Here is a 21,270-nt window from a genome sequence, read left to right as displayed (position 1 = left end):
AAAGCCTGCACACAGCAATGAAGACCCAAGGCAGCCAAAAATAAATAAATTAATTAATTTTAAAAAAGAATTATAGTTGATTTACAATATTGTGTTAGTTTCAACTGTACAGCAGTGATTCAGTTAATTTTTTCAGATTATATTCCATGATAGGTTATTATAAGATATTGAATATAATTCCATGTGCTCTACAGCAAATACTTGTTGCTTAACTGTTTTATGTATAGTAGTTTGTGTCTGTTAATTCCATACTCCTGTATGTGCATCCCTCCCTCTCCCCTTTGGTAAACATAAGTTTGTTTTCTGTGTCAGTGAGTCTGTTTCCATTTTGTATATAGATTCATTAGTAGTATTTTTTAGATTCCACATGTACGTGATATCGTATAGTATTTGTCTTTCTCTGTTTGACTTACTTCACTAAGCATAATATTCTCTAGGGCCATTCATGTTGCTGCAAATGGCAATATTTCATTCTTTTTTATGGCTGAGTAATATTTTATTGTATATATATACCACTTCTTCTTAAGCCAGTTGTTTGTTGATGAACACTTGGGTTGTTTTCTTGTCTTGGCTATTGTAAATAGTGCTGCTGTTAACCTTGGGGTACATGTATCTTTTCAAATTAGAGTTTCTGTTTTATCTGGATATATACCCAGGAGTGAGATTGCTGGTACCTCTATTTTTAGTTTTTTAGAGAACCTGCATACTGTTTTCCATAGTGGCTGCCCCAATTTAACATTCCAGCCAACAGTGTAAGAGGGTTCCCTTTTCTCCACACCCTCTCCAGAATTTATTATTTGTAATGATAAATGATAGCCGTTCTGACCAGTGTCAGGTGACACCTCATTGTGGTTTTGATTTGTATTTCTCTAATAATCAACAATGTTGAGCATCTTTTCATGTGCCTGGTCGCTTTTCCTATGTCTTCTTTGGAAAAATGTCTATCTAGGTCTTCTGACAATTTTTTTATTGGATTGTTTATTTTTTCACTATTGAGTTTTCTGAGTTGTTTTTATACGTTGGATATTAACCCCTTGTCAGTTGCATCTTTTGCAAATATTTTCTCCCATTCTGTAGGTTGTCTCTTCATTTAGTTGATGGTTTTCTTTGCTGTGTAAAAGCTTTTAAATTTGATTAGGTCCCATTTGTTTATTTTTTTTTTATTTCTTTTGCCCTGGGAGACAATCTAAGAAAATATTGCTACAATTTATGTAAGAGAATGTTTGGCCTATGTTATTTTCTAGGAGTTTTATGACGTCATGTCTTCTGTTTAGGTCTTTAAACCATTTTGAGTTTATTTTTGTATACAGTGTGAGGGAGTGTTGTAATTTCATTGATTTACATGTAGCTATCAACGTTTTACAACACCACTTGCTGAAGAGACTCTCTTTTCTCCATTGTATATTCTTGCCTCCTTTGATGTGGATTAATTGATGGTAGGTGTGTGGGTTTATTTCTCAGCTCTCTATTCTGTTGCATTGATCTATACGTCTTTTTTTGTAGCAGTACAATGATGTTTTGATTACTATAGCTTTTTAGTACAGTCTGAAGTCTAGGTTTATGCCTCCAGCTTTGTTCTTTTCTTTAGGATTGCTTTAGCAATTCTGGGCCTTTTTGATGTTCTATAGAGATTTTAGGATTATTTGTTCTAGTTCTGAGAAAAATGTCATGGGTATTTTGATAGGTATTACATTAAATCCATAGATTGCTTTGGGTAGTATGGCCATTTTAAAATTAATTCTTCCAATCCAAGAGTATGGGATATCTTTCCATTTCTTTGAATCATCTTCCATTTCCTTTATAAATGTTTTATAGTTTTCAGCATATAGGTCTTTTCATCTCCTTGGTTAAGTTTATTCCTAAGTATTTTATTTTCTGACATGATTTTAAATGAAATATTGTTTTTATTTTCTCTTTCTGATATTTCATTGTTAGTGTAATGAAATGCAACAGATTTCTGTATATTAATCTTATATCCTGGGGCTTCCCTGGTGGTGCAGTGGTTAAGAATCCTCCTGCCAATGCAGGGGACACGGGTTTAAGCCCTGGTCCAGGAAGATCCCATATGCCGTGGAGAAACTAAGCCCGCACTCTACTGAGCCTGTGCTCTAGAGCCTGCAAGCCATAGCTACTGAAGCCTGCATGCCTAGAGCCCATGCTCCACAATGAGAGAAGCCACTGCTATGAGAAGCCCATGCACCACAACAAAGAGCAACCCCCACTTGTCGCAACTAGAGAAAGCCCGCACGCAGCAATGAAGACCCAATGCAGCCAAAAATAAATAAATTAATTAAAAAAAAATCTTATATCCTGCAACTTCACTGAATTCATTTATTCTAACAGTTTTTGTGTGGAGACTTTAGGGTTCTCTATGTAGAGTGTCATGTCATCTGCAAACTGTGACAGTTTTACATCTTCCCTTCCAATTTGGATACCTTTTATTTATTTATTTTTTTCTGATTGCTGTGGCTAGGACTTCCAATAATATGGTGAATAGAAATGGTGAGGGTGGGCATCCTCATCTTGTTCCTGAATCTAGTGGGAAGGTTTGCAGCTTTTCACCATTGAATATTATGTTGACTGTGATTTTGTTGTAAACTGCCCTTATTGAGATATGTTCCCTCTATACTCACTTTATTGAGTTTTTATATTAAATCGATGTTGAATTTTGTCAAGTGCTTTTTCTGCATCTATTGAGATGATCATGTGGTTTTTGTCTTCCCTTTTGTTAATGTGGTCTATCACATTGATTGATTGATCGTGTATGTTGAACCATCCTTGCAACCCTGGAATGAATCCAATTTGATCATGGTGTTTGATCCTTTTTATGTACCATTGTATTCGGTTTGCTAATATTTTGTTGAGGATTTTTGCATCTTTATTCATCAAAGATAATTGGCCTGCAATTTTCTTTTTTTGTAGTGTCTTTGTCTGGTTTTGGTATCAGGGTCATGGTGGCATCATAGAATGAATTTGGGACTGTTCCCTCCTCTAAAATTTTTGGAATAGTTTGAGAAGGATAGGTATAAATTCTTCTTTGTGTATTTGGTAGAAATTCCCATTGAAGACATTCAGTCCTGGACCTTTGTTTATAGGGAGTTTTTTTTATGAGATTCTATTTCACTTCTAGTGATCTGTTTGTTCAAATTGTCTGTTTCTTCTTGACTCAGTTTTGGCAAGCTACAGGTTTGTAGTAACTTGTTCATTTCTTCCAGGTTGTCTAGTTTGTTGGCATGTAACTCTTCATGGTATTCTTTTATGATTTTTTGTATTTATGTAGTACTGGTTGCTATTTCTCCTCTTTCATTTCTTATTTTGTTTATTTGGTTCCTCTCTGTTTTCTTCTTGGTGAGTCTGGATAGAGTTTGTTGATTTTGTTTATCTTTTCAAAGAACCAGCTCTTGGTTTTATTGATCATTTCTATTATCTTTTGATCGCTATTTTATTTATTTCCTCTCTGATTTTTATTATTTCCTTTCTTCTTCTAACTTTGGGTTTTGTTTATTCTTGTTTTTCTGATTCTTTTTAGTGGTAGGTTATGTTGTTTACTTGAGGATTTTCTTGTTTCTTGAGCAAGGCCTGTATTGCTGTGTGCTTCCCTCTTAGAACTGGTTTTTCTGCATCCCATCGACTTTGTAAGATTGTGTTTTCATTCTCATTTCTCTGAAGGCATTTTCTGATTTCTTCTTTGATTTCATGGTTGACCCAGTGGTTTTTTTTTCCTTTTTTTAGTAGCATATTGTTTGGTCTCCATGTGTTCATTCTTTTCCTTTATTTTTGTTTCATACTGTGGTCAGAAAAGATGCTTGAAATTGGTTGAGGCTTGTTTTGTGACCCAGTATGTGGTCCAGCCTAGAGAACATTATATGCGTGCTTGAAAAGAATGGGTATTGTGGGTTTTTCCAATGAAGTGTTCTGTAGATATCAAGTAAGTCCCACTGGTCTGTTGCGTCATTTAGGACCTCTGTTGCCTTGTTGATTTTCTGTCTGGATGATCTGTCCATTGATGTCATTTGGGTGTTAAAGTTGCCTACTTTTATCGTATTATTGTCAGTTTCTCCCATTATGTCTGTTAGTATTCGTTTTATATATTTAGGTGCTTCTATATTGGGTGCATATATGTTACCGAGTAAATGTTCTCTTCTTGCTTTGATCCCTTTGTCATTATATAATGCCCTTCTTGTCTTTCTTTATAACCTTTGTTTTAAAGTCTATTTTGTCTTATATGAGTATTGCCACTCCCACTATCTTGTCATCTCCATTTGCATGATACATATTTTTCTGTTCCCTTGCTTTCAGTCAGTGTGTGTCTTTCATCCTGAAATGAATCTCTTGTAGGCAGCATATTGTAGGTTCTTGTTTTGTTTTCTTTTTTTAAATCCAATCTGCCACTCTGAGTCTTTTAATTGGAACACTTAGTTCACTGACATTTAAAGTAATTATTGATAGGTATATACTTACTGCTATTTTTAATCCTTACTTTCTAGTTATTTTTATAGTTCTTTGTTCATTCTTCTTTTTGTGGTTTGATGATTTTATTTTGTGTTATGCTTGAGTTCCTTTTTTTTTTTGGTTTTTGTGAATCCATTGCATGTTTTTCGTTTGTGGTTACCATGGAGTTCAAGTACATTGACGCATAACTATATCTACTTACTTGAAACTGATAGTCATCCAAGTTCAAACACATTCTAAAAGATCTACATTTTTACATTCCCCTCTCCAACATTTTGATGTCCTATTTTACATCTTTATGTTTATCCTTTTACTGTTTATTGTAGTTATAATTGCTTTCATAATTTTTTTATTGTTTTTTAATCTATGTATCGGCTTATTTAAGTATTAATATTCTTTTTAAAATTCTTTTCCATTAGAGTTTATTACAGGATATTGAATGTAGTTCCCTGTGCTATACAGTAAATCCTTGTTATTTATTTTATATATGGTAGTGTGTATCTGTTAATCCCATATTCCTAATTTATCCCTCCCCCCTTCCTCTTTGATAACTGCAAGTTTATTTTGTCTGTGAGTCTGTTTCAGTTTTGTAAATAAGTTCATTTTTACTGTTTTTTAGATTCCACATGTAAGTGATATCTTATAATATTTGTTTTTTTCTGACATACTTCACTTAGTATGATAATCTCTAGGTCCATCCTTGTTGCTGCAAATAGCATTATTTCATTCTTTTTATGGCTGAGTACAATTCCATTTTATAAACACACACAGACACACACCACATCTTCTTTATCTGTTCCTCTGTTGATGGACACTTAGGATTCTTCCATTTCTTGGCTATTGTGAATAGTGCTGCTATGAATACTGGGGTGCATGTATCTTTTTAAATTAGAGTTTTGACATAATGAAATTTATAAACTTTTGGACAGCAAATGAGAGCATAAACGAAATGAAAAGACCACCTACAGACTGAAAGAAAATGTTCACAAATGATGCAACTGACAAGGGCTTAATTTCCAAATATACAAACAACACATATAACTCAATATCAAAAAAACAAACAACCCAATCAAAAAATGGGCAGAAGATTTAAATAGACATTTCTCCAAAGAAGCCAGCAGATGGCCAGCAGGTACATTAAAAGATACTCCACATTGCTACTTATTAGAGAAATGCAAAGCAAAACTACAGCAGCATGGTATCACCATACACCTGTCAGAATGTCCATCAACAAAAAGCCTAGAAATAATAAATTCTGGAGAGGATGTGGAGAAAAGGGAAGGCTCCTACACTGTTGGTTAGAATGCACGTTGGTGCAGCCACTGTGGAAAACAGTATGGAGGTTCATCAGAAAACAAAAAATAGAGTTACCGTGTGATCCAGCAATCCCACTCTTGAGCATGTATCCAGAAAAGACAAAAATTTCGTCCTTTTTTTATATTTGTCTTTGTTATTGTAATTTTCCCTTTCCTATAGATTTTGTTTCTTTTCTTTTTAGGGAAGACCCTTCAATATTTCTTTAAGGGTAGGTTTAGTATTACTGAACTCTTTTAGTTTTTGCTTTTCTGAGAAATTCTTTATCTCTCCTTCTATTCTAAATGGTAATCTGGCTGGGTAGAGAGTATCCTAAGTTGCCGGTTTTTCCCTTTCAGGAATTTGAATATATCATGCTACTCCCTGCAAAGTTTCTGCAGAGAAATCAGTTGATAGCCTCTGCAGGTTCCCCTGTAACTGACTCTGTTTTTCTCTTGCTGTTTTTAGAATGCTCTCTTTATCTTTCACTTTTGCCATTTTAATTATGATATGTCTTGGTGTGGGTCTGTATGGGTTCATCTTGTTTGGGATCCTCTGTGCTTCCTATACCTGTATAACTGTTTCCTTCTTTACGTTTGGGAAGTTTTCAGCCATAATTTCTTCAAATACATTTTTGATCTCCTCTCTCTCTCCTCTACTTCTGGAATCCTTGTTATGTATAGGTTGGCATGTTTTCTATTATCCCATAGGTCACCTGCGTCGCTTTAATTTTTTTTTTAATTTGTCTTACTGTCTGCTGTTCTGATTGGGTGATTTCCATTATTCTATCTTCCAGATGACTTACTCATTCTTCTGTGTCACTTAGTTGGCTATTTATTGCTTCTAGATTGGTTTTTATTTCGGCAATTGAATTGTCTATTTTTTTAACATCTTTATTGGAGTATAATTGCTTTACAATGGTGTGTTAGTTTCTGTTTATAACAAAGTGAATCAGCTATACATATATTCCCATATCGCCTCCCTCTTGTGTCTCCCTATCCCACTTCTCTAGGTGGTCACAAAGCACTGAGCTGATCTCCCTGTGTAATGCGGCTGCTTCCCACTAGCTATCTATTTTACATTTGATAGTATATATAAGTCCATGCCACTCTCTCACTTCTTCCCAGCTTACCCTTCCCCCTCCCCATGTCCTCAAGTCCATTCTCTATGTCTGTGTCTTTATTCCTGTCCTCCCTCTAGGTTCTTGATAACCTTTTTTTTTTTAGATTCCATATATATATGTGCTAGCATACAGTATTTGTTTTTCTCTTTCTGACTTACTTCACTCTGTGTGACAGACCCTAGGTACATCCACCTCACTACAAATAGCTCAATTTCGTTTCTTTTTATAGCTGAGTAATATTCCATTGTACATATGTGTCACATCTTCTTTATCCATTCATCTGTTGATGGACACTTAGGTTGCTTCTGTGTCCTGGCTATTGTAAATAGTGCTGCAATGAACATTGTGGTACATGACTCTTTTTGAATTATGGTTTTCTCAGGGTATATGCCCAGTAGTGGGATTGCTGGGTTGTATGGTAGTTCTATTCTTAGTTTTTTAAGGAACCTCCATACTGTTCTCCATAGTGGCTGTATCAATTTTCATTCCCACCATCTGTGCAGGAGGGTTCCCTTTTCTCCACACCCTCTCCAGCATTTACTGTTTGTAGATTTTTTGATGATAGCCATTCTGACTGGTGTGAGGTGATACCTCATTGTAGATTTGATTTGAATTTCTCTAATGATTAGGGATGTTGAGCATTCTTTCATGTGTTTGTTGGCATGCTGTATATCTTCTCTGGAGAAATGTCTATTTAGGTTTTCTGCCCATTTTTGGATTGGGTTGTTTGTTTTTTAGATATTGAGCTGCATGAGCTGCTTGTAAGTTTTGGAGATTAATCCTTTGTCAGTTGCTTCGTTTGCAAATATTTTCTCCCATTCTGAGGGTTGTCTTTTGGTCCTGTTTATGGTTTCCTTTGCTGTGCAAAAAGCTTTTAAGTTTCATTAGGTACCATTTGTTTATTTTTGTTTTTATTTCCATTTCTCTAGGAGCTGGGTCAAAAAGGATCTTGCTGTGATTTATGTCATAGAGTGTTCTGCCTATGTTTTCCTCTAAGGGTTTGATAGTGTCTGGTCTTACATTTAGGTCTTTAATCCATTTTGAGTTTATTTTTGTGTATGGTGTTAGGGTGTGTTCTAATTGCATTCTTTTACATGTAGCTGTCCAGTTTTCTCAGCACCACTTATTGAAGAGGCTGTCTTTTCTCCATTGTATATTCTTGCCTCCTTTATGAAAAATAAGGTAACCATATGTGCGTAGGTTTATCTTTGAGCTTTCTGTCCTATTCCATTGATCAATACTTCTGCTTTTGTGCCAGTACCATACTGTCTTGATTACTGTAACTTTGTAGTCTAGTCTGAAGTCTGGGAGCCTGATTCCTTCAGCTCCGTTTTTCTTTCTCAAGATTGCTTTGGCTATTCGGGGTCTTTTGTGTTTCCATACAAATTGTGAAATTTTTTGTTCTAGTTCTGTGAAAAATGCCATTGGTAATTTGATAGGGATTACATTGAATCTGTAGATTGCTTTGGTAGTAGAGTCATTTTCAAAATGTTGATTCTTTCAATCCAAGAACATAGATCTTTTTGTGTCATCTTTAATTTCTTTCATCAGTGTATTATAGTTTTCTGCATACAGGTCTTTTGTCTCCTTAGGTAGGTTTATTCCTAGGTATTTTATTCTTTTTGTTGCAGTGGTAAATGGGAGTGTTTCCTTAATTTCTCTTTCAAATAGTGTATAGGAATGCAAGAGATTTCTGTGCATTAATTCTGTATCCTGCTACTTTACCAAATTCGTTGATTAGCTCTAGTAGTTTTCTGGTAGCATCTTCAGGATTCTCTATGTATAGTATCATGTCATCTGCAAACAGTGACAGCTCTACTTCTTCTTTTCTGATTTGGATTCCTTTTATTTCTTTCTCTTATCTGATTACTGTGGCTAACACTTCCAAAACTATGTTGAATAATAGTGGTGAGACTGGGCAACCTTGTCTTGTTCCTGATCTTAGTGGAAATGGTTTCAGTTTTTCACCATTGAGAACGATGTTGGCTTTAGGTTTGTCATATATGGCGTTTGTTATGTTGAGGTAAGTTCCCTTTCTGTCTACTTTCTGGAGGGTTTTTGTCATAAATGGGTGTTGGATTTTGTCGAAAGCTTTTTCTGCATCTATTGAGATAATCCTGTGGTTTTTATCCTTCAATTTGCTAATATGGTGTATCACATAGATTGATTTGCATATATTGAAGAATGCTTGCTTCCCTGGAGTAAGCCCCACTTGATCATGGTATATGATCCTTTTAATGTGCTGTTGGATTCTGTTTGCTAGTATTTTTGCATCTATACTCATCAGTGATATTGGCCTGTAGTTTTCTTTCTTTGTGACATCTTTGTCTGGTATTGGTATCAGGGTGATGGTGGTCTCGTAGAAAGAGTTTGGGAGTGTTCTTCCCTCTGCTATATTTTGGAAGCGTGTGAGAAGGATAAGTGTTGGCTCTTCTCTAAATGTTTGATAGAATTCACCTGTGAAGCCATCGGGTCCTGGGCTTTTCTTTGTTGGAAGATTTTTAATCACAGTCTCAATTTCAGTGTTTGTGATTGGTCTGTTCATATTTTCTATTTCTTTCTGGTTCAGTCTTGGAAGGTTGTGCTTTTCTAAGAATTTGTCCATTTCTTCCAGGTTGTCCATTTTATTGGCATAGAGTTGCCTGTAGTAATCTCTCAGGATCCTTTGTATTTCTGCAGTGTAAGTTATTACTTCTCCTTTTTCATTTCTGATTCAATTGATTTGAGTCTTCTCCCTTTCTTTCTTGATGAGTCTGGCTAATGGTTTATCAATTTTGTTTATCTTCTCAAAGAACCAGCTTTTAGTTTTATTGATCTTTGCTTTTGTTTCCTTCATTTCTTTTTCATTTATTTCTGATCTGATCTTTATGATTTCTTTCCTTCTGCTAACTTTAAGGTTTTTTTGTTCTTCTTTCTCTAATTGCTTTAGGTGTAAGTTAGATTGTTTATTTGAGATGTTTCTGGTTTCTTGAGGGAGGATTGTATTGCTATAAACTTCCCTCTTAGAACTGCTTTTGCTGCATCCCATAGGTTTTGGGTCGTCGTGTTTTCATTGTCATTTGTTTCCAGGTATTTTTTGATTTCCTCTTTGATTTATTCAGTGATCTCTTGGGTATTAAATAGTATATTGTTTAGCCTCCATGTGTTTGTATTTTTTACAAATTTTTTCCTGTAATTTATATCTAGTAGCATTGTGGTTCGAAAAGATACTTGATATGATTTCAATTTTCTTAAATTTACCAAGACTTGATCTGTGACCCAAGTTATGATCTATCTCTGAGAATGTTCCATGAGCACTTAAGAAAGTGTATTCTGTTTTTGGATGGAATGTCCTGTAACTATCAATTAAGTCCATCTTGTTTAATGTTTCATTTAAAGCTTGTGTTTCCTTATTTATTTTCATTTTGGATGATCTGTCCATTGGTGAAAGTGGGATGTTAAAGTCCCCTACTATGATTGTGTTACTGTCGATTTCCCCTTTTATGGCTGTTAGCATTTGCCTTATGTATTGAGGTGCTTCTATGTTGGGTGCGTAAATATTTACAGTTGTTATATCTTCTTCTTGGATTGATCCCTTGATCATTATGTAGTGTCCTTCTTTGTCTCTTGTAATAGTCTTTTTTTAAAATCTATTTTGTCTGATATGAGAATTGCTACTACAGCTTTCTTTTGATTTCCATTTGCATGGAGTATCTTTTTCCATCCCCTCACTTTCAGTCTGTATGTGTCCCTAGGTCTGAAGTGGGTCTCTTGTAGACAGCATATATATGGGTCTTGTTTTTGTGTCCACTCAGCCAGTCTGTGTCTTTTGGTTGGAGCATTTAATCCATTTACATTTAAGGTAATTATCAATATGTATGGTCCTACTACCATTTTCTTAATTGTTTTCTTAATTGTTTTAGGTTTGTTATTGTAGGTCTTTTCCTTCTCTTGTGTTTCCTGCCTAGAGGAGTTCCTTTAGCATTTGTTGTAAAGCTGGTTTGGTGCTGCTGAATTCTCTTAGCTTTTGCTTGTCTGTAAAGGTTTTAATTTCTCCATTGAATCTGAATGATATCCTTGCTGGGTAGAGTAATCTTGGTTGTAGGTTTTTCCCTTTCTTCACTTTAAATATGTCCTGCCACTCCCTTCTGGCTTGCAGAGTTTCTGCTGAATGATCAGCTGTTAACCTTATGGGGATTCCTTTCTATGTTGTTTTTTTTCCCATGCTACTTCTAATATTTTTTCTTTGTATTTAATTTTTGATAGAATGATTAGTATGTGTCTTGGTGTGTTTCTCCTTGGATTTATCCTGTATGGGAGTCTCTGTGCTTCCTGGACTTGATTGACTATTTCCTTTCCCATATTAGGGAAGTTTTCAACTATAATCTCTTCAAATATTTTCTCAGTCCCCTTCTTTTTTTCTTCTTCTTCTGGTACCCCTATAATTTGAATGTTGTTGCATTTAATGTTGTCACAGAGGTCTCTGAGACTGTTCTCAATTCTTTTCATTCTTTTTTCTTTATTCTGTTCTGTAGTAGTTATTTCCACTATTTTATCTTCCAGGTCACTTATCCGTTCTTCTGCCTCATTTATTCTGCTGTTGATTCTTTCTATAGAATTTTTAATTTCACTTATTGTGTTGATCATCATTGTTTGCTCTTTATTTCTTCTAGGTCCTTGTTAAACGTTTCTTGTATTTTCTCCATTCTATTTCCAAGATTTTGGATCATCTTTACTATCATTATTCTGAATTCTTTTTCAGGTAGACTGCCTATTTTCTCTTCATTCGTTAGGTCTGGTGGGTTTTTACCTTGCTACTTCATCTGGTGTGTGTTTCTCTGTCTTCTCATTTTGCTTATCTTACTGTGTTTGGGGTCTCCTTTTCACAGCCTGCAGGTTCATAGTTCCCGTTGTTTTTGGTGTCTGCCCCCAGTGGCTAAGGTTGGTTCAGTGGGTTGTGTAGGCTTCCTGGTGGAGGGGACTGGTGTCTGTGTTCTGGTGGGTGAGGCTGGATCTTGTCTTTTGGTGGGCAGGACCACATCTGTTGGTGTGTTTTGGGGTGTCTGTGACCTTATCATGATTTTAGGCAGCCTGTCTGCTAATGGGTGAGGTTGTGTTCCTGTCCTGCTAGTTGTTTGGCATAGGGTGTCTAGCAGTGTAGCTTGCTGGTTGTTGAGTGGAGCTGGGTCTTAGCGTTGAGATGGAGATCACTGGGGTAGCTTTTGCTGTTTGATATTACGTGGAGCTGGGAGGTCTCTGGTGGACCAGTGCCCTGGACTTGGCTCTCCCACCTCAGAGGCAGAGGCCTGACACCCGGCCAGAGCACCAAGACCCTGTCAGCCACACAGCTCAGAAGAAAAGGGAGAAGGAAAGAAAGAAAGAAGGAAAGGGAGGAAGAAGGGAAGAAAGAAAGAGTTATTAAAATAAAAAATAATTATTAGAAATAAAAAATTAAAATGTAATAAAAAAGGAAAAAAGAAAAAGAAAGAAAGAAGAGAGCAACCAAACCAAAAATCAAATGCACCAATGATAACAAGTGCTAAAAAGCTTACTAAAAAAAACAAAAATGGGCAGAGAGAACCCTAGGACAAATGTTAAAAGCAAAGCTCTAAAGACAAAAATCACACAAAGAAGCATACACATACACACTCACTAAAAGAGAAAAAGGAAAATAATATATATATCGTTGCTCCCAAAGTCCACTGCCTCAATTTGGGATGATTCGTTGTCTATTCAGTTATTCCACAGATGTAGGGTATATCAAGTTGATTGTGGAGATTTAATCCACTGCTCCTGAGGCTGCTGGGAGAGATTTCCCTTTCTCTTCTTTGTTCGCACAGCTCCTGGGGTTCAGCTTTGGAGTTGGCCCCACCTCTGCGTGTAGGTCGCCTGAGGGCATCTGTTCTTTCCTCATACAGGACAGGGTTAAAGGAGCAGCTGATTCAGGGCCTCTGGCTCACTCAGCCGGGGGGGAGGGCAGGGTGCAGAATGCAGGCCGAGCCTGCGGCGGCAGAGGCTAGCATGACATTGCACCTGCCTGAGGTTCACCGTGTGTTCTCCTGGGGAAGTTGTCCCTGGTTCACGGGACCCACGCAGTGGTGGGCTGCACAGGTGTGGGTAGTGACCTGTGCTTGCACACAGGCTTCTTGGTGGCTGCAGCAGCAGCCTTAGTGTCTCATGCCTGTCTCTGGGGTCCGCGCTGAATGCTGTGGCTCATGCCCGTCTCTGAAACTCGTTTAGGTGATGCTCTGAATCCCTTCTCCTCGCGCACCCCAAAACAATGGTCTCTTGCCTCTTAGGCAGGTCCAGACTTTTCCCTGGACTCCCTCCCGGCTAGCTGTGGCACACTAGCCCCCTTCAGGCTGTGTTCACACAGCCAACCCCAGTCCTCTCCCTGGAATCTGACCTCTGAACCTCAAGCCTCAGCTCCCAGCCCCCACCCGCCCTGGCTGGTGAGCAGACGAGCCTCTCGGGCTGGTGAGTGCTGGTTGGTACCTATCTTCTGTGCGGGAATCTCTCCACTTTGCCCTCTGCACCCTGTTGCTGCGCTCTCCTCCATGGTTCCAAAGTTTCCCCCGCCACCACCCTTCATCTCCGCCAGTGAAGGGGCTTCCTAGTGTGTGGAAACCTTTCCTCCTTCACGGCTCCCTCCCACTGGTGCAGGTCCTGTCCCTATTCTTTTGTCTCTGTATTTTCTTTTTTCTTTTGCCCTACCCAGGTACGTGGGGAGTTTCTTGCCTTTTGGGAGGTTGGAGGTCTTCTGCCAGCGTTCAGTAGGTGTTCTGTAGGAGTTGTTCCACATGTAGGGTGTATTTCTGATGTATTTGTGGGGAGGAAGGTGATCTCCATGTCGTACTCCTCCACCATCTTGCAGGTCTCCCTCCGAATTGTCTGTTTGATTGGTTCATCTTTATAATTTCTAGTTCCTTGTTACAGTGACCTGTGTTTCTATCAACAGTCTTCCTTAATTCAGTTAGTATTTTTACTACCACCTTTTTGAACTCATAGTCTAGTAGACTGGTGAGCTGTGCTTCATTATTTGTTATTTTAGGGGATCTCTCTTGTTCTTTTAATTGAGAGCAGTTCCTCTGCCTTCTCATTTAATTTAACTTTCTCTGTCTCTATGAATTTAGGAGAAACAGTTATCTACTCTGGCCTTGAAGGGATGTTTTTATGTGGGAGCATTCGTGTATAGACTGTGTGTGTCCAGTGTTTTTGGTGAGAGGACTTGTTTCCTTATGGACACCAGCCATGTCTTTCCTCAGAGTGTGCTGGCTATTAGCCCCTTGATTAAGGGGGTGTGGTCGGTGTCTTAGTATCTAGAACCTGTGTACAGTGTGAGGCAGGGCCTCCTCTCTGCTCTGTGGCTATCGCTGCCCTGTCAGGGATGGGGTCTGCTCTCCACTTGTTGGAGTAAAAATCTTATGTTTAGGTTTGATCAGCCTCCATTGCCCTTGAGTGCATGCCCTGCCCCAAAGGAGGTGATTGCTGAAGTAAGTGAGGACTGAATAGCCACAGAGAACCCATGCCACCTGTGTAGGCACCTGCAGTTCAGCTCAGAAGCAGCCCAAGGTCACATCCCTTTCTCTGTTTTATCCCTCCCAGATTTAGCGCAGGGCTGTGGTGTGGAGTAGGCTGGGGCTGGGGGTCGGGGCATTGTGGCTGCAGGTATTGAAATGGCTGTGCTGCCACCTACGATCTGGGCTGCCTCCGTGGCAGACCTGTCCCAGGACCTGTCTGCCCCACATCTAGTGCTAGGCTGCAGTGCAGAGTGGGGGGACCCGGAGTGCTCTTGCTGTGAGACGCACCGCTGTGTACGCTGCGTGCACTGACAGTGGCCACTGCTGCCCCACGTGGATCACACCCCAGGCCTCCTGTGCATGCACTGACAGTGGCCACCAGCGCCCCACCCTGAGCACACACCAGATGCCCTGGTCTGTCTCTGTGTAGCTAGACTGAGCCTTTGCCCAGATATTGTGCCAGCCTGTGGGGTGGAGGGAGAGGGACCAAGGTGTTCTCCCCTTCAGATTGGGGAGTACGGGGAGGCAGCAGCCACCAGTGCAAGACTCCCTCTGCCCTGATGGTTGGCAAGCCAGCCTGTGCATACTCATGTATAGAGCCTGGGCTTCTCCAGCCTTTCTGTCTGTCCCAGTGGACTTCCCAGTAGGCAAGCAGGCTTGTCTCCTCCATGCAAGACCCCAGGACTAGGATGCCCAGATTGTGGCTCTACATACTTGCTTCCCAGAGTGAGGGTCTGCCCATGCAGACCTTCTTTTCCTTTCAGTCTCCTTCCAGGGACACAGGTCCCAACAGGATGCCTTTATTTCCCTGTCCTATGCGGTTACGTGGAGATCTTTCCTGCAGCTTTGGTTGTATAGGAGATCTTCTGCCAGCTTCCGCTTGATTTTCTGTGAGAATTGTTCCACAAATAGATGTATTTTTTTAAAAATTTATTTTATTTATTTATGGCTGTGTTGGGTCTTCGTTTCCGTGTGAGGGCTTTCTCTAGTTGCGGCAAGCGGGGGCCACTCTTCATCGTGGTGCGCGGGCCTCTCACTATCGCAGCCTCTCTTGTTGCGGAGCACAGGCTCCAGATGAGCAGGCTCAGTAATTGTGGCTCATGGGCCTAGTTGCTCTGTGGCATGTGGGATCTTCCCAGATCAGGGCTCGAACCCGTGTCCCCTGCATTGGCAGGCAGACTCTCAACCACTGCGCCACCAGGGAAGCCCAATAGATGTATTTTTGATGTGTTTCTGGGAGGAGGTGAGCCCCTACATCCTCCTATTCCGTAGTCTTGAGCCCTCTCCCTGGAATCATAAAATATTAACCTTTCCATGAACCTTGGCTATTGAAGCTTGGAGATAGATATGATTTGTTTTAGAAATCTAAAGAAATGTGACATTTTATATACCTAAAAATGGCATAGGAAAATTCCTACCTGTTTCAGACTCCTAAGGTGGATGGTTTGCCTGATCATCTATAACTATCTGGTGTCTTATGCTCTGATGCCCACAGCCAAGGCCTTTCCATTCCTGGACAACTCTAAATACTGTTGTCAAATAGTTTTGTTTTGTTTTGTTTTTAAATTGACGTCACTTGTTTTAATTAACCCCTGTGTATTAAAATAGTCAAAAGGAAAATGTTGATTTTTCTTTCCTTTTTCCTATTTTCATTTCTCTTTCAATTTATGAACTAAATTTTAGGTCAGATATTAGAAAGGCAAGCCAATTCTCTGCACTGTTAAGTAGTAAAATAGTTATTATACCATTAGTAACAACTTCTATCCAGAGCATCTCTGACAAAGTGTTTAAAGAGGAAACACTTAGTGAAAGCTCTAAGAACAAAATGCATTTCAACTAAGGCAAGGTGGTGTGCAGCACATCAAAATATGGAGATTAAAGCACACATCAACTTTTCTCTATCACAGAACTGTCCTACTTGTCATTTTAAGAAACTAGCCTATCAAGCATATGCTTTGATCGTTTGTGATGGATTCTTTCTGACTGGTTGTCAACGTGAAAATTAAAATACCTAGTTGAGAAAGCACAACAGCAACTTTGGTAAAGAAAGACTAATCATTTGTTCCAAATAATAAATGCATCTTCACTGGTACAAATCAATCCAACATCATTAGGAATTTCTATTTTCTTTGGAAATCACATGCCACATCTAACATTTAAATTAAGATAAACTAACTGTGTATAACGTGTATGATGAGCCTTCAACCATAGATCTGGACATTGACTACAGTGTATCAGTGTAGCACATTTTGTAAGGATATGGAATGATTAGTGAAAGATCCATTCATGAAGAGCTAAGTTATTCACATATTTAATTTTTACTGTTGAAACATGATTACATCTTTTATCTTCTAACAAGTTAAAGATATGAAGGAAATAAGATCAACAAACACAGCTGGGCATTTGTTAAATATAGTCCTTCATTGATGGTAAACCTTAAACAGTTACAAAAATGATTTGACTTTCTCCAATCTAGTTAAAGCATAGAGTTTTAAATTTTAAATAATGACTTTATGAAGAAAGGAAAAATCAAAAGCATAAACCTAAATATTTAACTTGTGATAATTAAAATGTGAAACATACGTTAACTAGGTAATATAATCATCTACATCAAGATGTTTGGCTTTTTATTTATGTTATTTATTCAAGAAACAGTATAATCATGTGATACGCTTATTTTTAAAAAAAGATGTGACACAATTGTCATCCGTATTACCTATCACAACTTTTTTATTTCACAATTTTAGTCTAGCCCAAATGATTAATATCACAATCCTAGCTTAGCACACATGATTATTAATCATACAAACAAACAGAAATTCCTGACCTAAGAATGTGAACATAAAGCCTGGAAATGGTCATTATAGAGAAATAAGGTGGCTTTCTGATTAAACAAGATGAAAGACAGGATCAAATCATTGTGGAACATAACCACATCCACCATTTTCTTTGCCATTGACTAGATGGAACGTTTTATATTTTATATTTTCACCACATGCTTTACTCTGTGTCTTCTCTGTAATCAATAATGGTATTTCTTTGAATTTATTTGTATGTGGTATTAAACCAAAAACAGCAAATATAACACCTAATGAACTGTTTTCCCAGATTGGGAAAGGTCAAAAAAGAATTTTTTTAAATGTAGAGTAGCATTTTCCAAAATGCGTTACTAGTTCTGGAGATAAGTGTTCTGTGTTAAAAAGGGTGCTGTGAGGAACACTGCAAACACTGTAAAATGATTTGACCCTTGAACAACATGGGTTTGAACTGTGTGAGAGTCCACTTATACGTGCATTTTCTTGTTAATAAATATATTGGGACTTTTTTTGATATTGGTGGCATTTTGAAAAAAGTTGCAGATGTACCATGTAGGCATAGAAATATCAAAAAAATTAAGAAAAAGGTGTCATGAATGCATAAAATAGATGTAGATACTAGTTTATCCTTACACAGGCATAAGGTGAGTGATAGCTAATATAAAACTTAATTTCTTATTGTTTTATAGTGTCATTTTCAAAGAATTACAGTATGCTTCTCTCTTGGAATTGGAGAAACTGTGTATCAGCCCATCATCACAGGTAAGTGGTTTTTAAAAGTTTAACAATATTACCAAGACTGTATTATGAGTATGACTGTAGTACCGTATGCTGTAACAGTTGTGTAACAATTCATTCATTAGTCAATAGGCTAGCCTACCGTGAAACAATCCTGTTGGTTACACTGGGCTACCATAAAGCAGTCATATGGCTGCTTGTTCATTATCATTGCATGAATCGTTATACCTGTAAATAAATATGAATTTCTTTTTCACATTATCTTTTCATTTTTGACAACTAGTGTTAGTACTGTATATAGCATCTACAGTATTTTGTATCATATGAGACAATATTGATGTAGGTACTGACAGACGGTTCATCTTGGAAACTGACGATGTAAAGTTAACGGTATCGATAACTACAGTAGAGTTCTATAAATGTATATATTCTCTTTCTTATGATGTTCTTAACAACACTTTCTTTCCTCTAGCTTACCTTATTGTATGATTATAGCATGTAATACATATGACATACAAAATATGTGTTAATTGACCAGTTTATGCTGTCAGTAAGGCTTCTGTTCAACAGAAGGCTATTAGTAGTTAAGTTTTTGGGAAGTCAAAAATAGTTATACGTGGATTTTCCAGTGTGTGGAGGGTTAGCACCTCCAACACCTATGTTGTTCAAGGGTCAACTGTATATCCAATTCCAAAAACAGACCCAAGACCCAAATAGAGATTAAATACAACAAATAAAATTAAATAAACTGGATGGAATTAACTCTTCTTTTTTTTTTGTAGCTGAGGGGGCTCTACTCAACGCTGCCTTAAATCTTTTAGTGATCTTAGCACAGTCTTATTGCCACACACGTGATTTGATCTATGCCCCAGGCAGTATTTCACACTGAGAATCTTTTCAGGATGGAGGTAGTAAAAATTAGAAATAGTTTAATTTTCCAACTCAGAAATTCCTAGTCACTTCATAGTCCTTTTAAATTTTTCTTGAAATTTTAACACTTTTTTCTTTAACTGAGCCCTGCCACTGCTTTAAAAGAAGCCAGTTGCCACATTGAACATTCTACCTGAAAATCACCTTACCAAGGTCCCAGAGTATATAAAGTATACTTTCTTTCTTCCACATTTCTTCAGGCACGTGCTTTACAGCTGTTTCACTATTGTATAACATGGGGTACCATTATCCCAACTTTCAATAAAAATTTTCTCAACATTTTTTTCAGTCTTTGCTAGCACCTTTCTTGCCACTTGTGGAGACTTCACTAACAATTTCCTTACTGTTATTTCTGCCTCTGCTCACAGTTTGCAATCTGACTACAGAGAGTTACCATTGGGTCTCTCGAGTACTATGGTATTCTGAGCAGAATTCCAGCTTTCCATCTTGCCTGGCCATCTGACAGCTGATACAGTTGCTTGTGCTTTCTTAACTTTCTCATATAGCCTGAGAAAGAATCCTGTCTTTTTTTTTTTTTTTAATTGATCACATAATTTATTTTCTCAAACCAGGTCGTCTTTGAAGGTAAAATTAGACACTATTAATAATTATTCTCAGATAACAGGCAAAGAGTGAGACTCTCCTGGGCAGAACAAGAAGTATGCTTGCCACACTTTTGGTTAACCTGAGTATCTTTCTCCTATGCAAACATTATAAGTAGATGGAAAAAAAAATTATAAATACACTGGTACATTTTTCTCCTTGAGGAAGCAAAGATTCTTAACGCCCTTATGCACATACTTTAGAATTAGTTAAATTTTGAAAAATAATCCTTGCTCTGATACTTTAATATCTGGTTGATGATCTGGTTAGGGTTTCCCATACGTTTCAAGAAACCTTGTATAATATTGAGCCTCAACACTTTTTCAAGAGTTTTGGTTGTAAGTATTTAGGCAAATCAAGGTTTCACCTTTTTTATGCATTATGTTTAATTATGAGGAAATTCAGAGACGATAATAAAGTATTTATGAAGAAATTAGGCTCAGTGGATGTTAGTAATAAGATAATGAATCATTTAATAGATTAATAAATATACTCAAGAAAATTAATTTTACCAATTTATCAACCTGGCTGACTTCCTACAAGAAATCTGAAAATACAGGGTAGAAATTATACCATGCTGAAATACAGGCATAATTCAATCCAAACTTCTTTTTTATTGGTGTTCAGATGCCCCAGCAGAATATGGGAATTTCCTCTGTTTAGGGCAGAATAAGCCAACAGAGAGTAGATTGTTTTCCCAGTGCCTCAGTGTACATGCTTGGTCCTGAAAGGCATGTTTGATTTTCAGAAACTCTAGAAGCTAAAATGGTCATCTATGGACTTCAAACTTAGTGGAAGTACTCCTAAAATTGCTAAATGCATGATTTAGCAATGGGATTAGTCCATATTTCAGTGTTTTATCTTATGCCATTTGATTATAGTAGGATCCATATCTGACTGTGATGCTAGGAAATCTGTGGTATGATTTACAAGATATCAGTATTTCCTGGTTTGGGTAAATAAATGTACCAGTTGCTCTACTTGCTACAGGAAGCAATGTTGTATAATGAAGCAAAATATTCTTTTAAGAGACTAATTCCTCTACTAGGATGTGACCTGGACACTGGAAAAAAATGAGTATGGGAGAATTTGACTTCAGGTACAAGTTGCGTTATCTAAGATACAGAGTTACTCTTTCAGTGTGGTTGAGAATTAAGTACTTGGTGGTCAAACATTGTCTGTAAAAGCTTAATTTACATCAGGAACCCTTTGAGTTTCATCATTTGATATTTCTTTGAGGTTCTTAGCCACATAAAATGTGTGGTCAACATGCAGCCACTAGGAAATGGCATTAGAAGAATAGTGACATCAGTGTGTATATCATTTAATTGCTTGTGGAACATTTACTCCAGTGACCAGGTTGTATATAAAATATTAAGTGTGAGTTAAATCAAGGGCCATGGGAAACTTCAGAGAGGTGAAATGATGGCAACCATTTTTAAAAGCAGTTTTCTCCTCTAAAATGATGATGTTATACCAAATGATCTCTATGTTGGCTTCTGTGTCTACATTTCTACATCATTGCTGCATAGGTTAGCACGCTTTCTGAAAATATAGAATTAAAATCCAACTATTTCATATATTCTTTATTTCTGCAAAGTGTAGATTGGTATTTTTTATGCCTCCCCCCCAGAAATAAACATTAAAAGCAGTGTGTGCATGTGAATACGCTTCGATGTTAAGAAAGGCAGTTCTTTGCCATATTATTCTTTTCCTCTAGAACCCCTTTTTCTTTTCTCCAGTTAACAGTGTAGAGTTGATGTGGGAAAGGCTCTGGCTCTAGGGTATATCTGTTGCGTAATTTGGATGAAGTGGA

At 37.6% G+C, this 21,270-nt stretch overlaps 2 protein-coding genes across 4 annotated transcripts in view; one reads left to right on the top strand and one right to left on the bottom strand.

Moving 5' to 3' along the window:
* CSNK1G3 (casein kinase 1 gamma 3) overlaps positions 1–21,270 on the bottom strand; it is a 578,377-nt gene that overhangs the window by 16,237 nt on the left and 540,870 nt on the right. The gene's annotated exons all lie outside the window — the stretch shown is intronic.
* Positions 1–21,270, top strand: part of LOC309623664 (uncharacterized protein) — a 769,197-nt gene that overhangs the window by 504,808 nt on the left and 243,119 nt on the right. For 2 of the 3 annotated variants that reach the window (XM_082380757.1, XM_082380758.1), the window contains one exon: positions 17,873–17,945. In XM_082380757.1, coding sequence (XP_082236883.1) covers positions 17,873–17,945 — 73 coding nt within the window. Of the gene's footprint in view, positions 1–13,407; positions 17,946–21,270 lie in introns of those variants that run through there. The other variant, XR_014241444.1, reaches the window with a different exon arrangement.

Source organism: Balaenoptera borealis (assembly GCF_965194805.1).
Source record: "Balaenoptera borealis genome assembly, chromosome: 2".
Lineage (NCBI taxonomy): Eukaryota > Metazoa > Chordata > Mammalia > Artiodactyla > Balaenopteridae > Balaenoptera > Balaenoptera borealis.
This window is presented reverse-complemented; position numbering and strand designations above follow the sequence as displayed.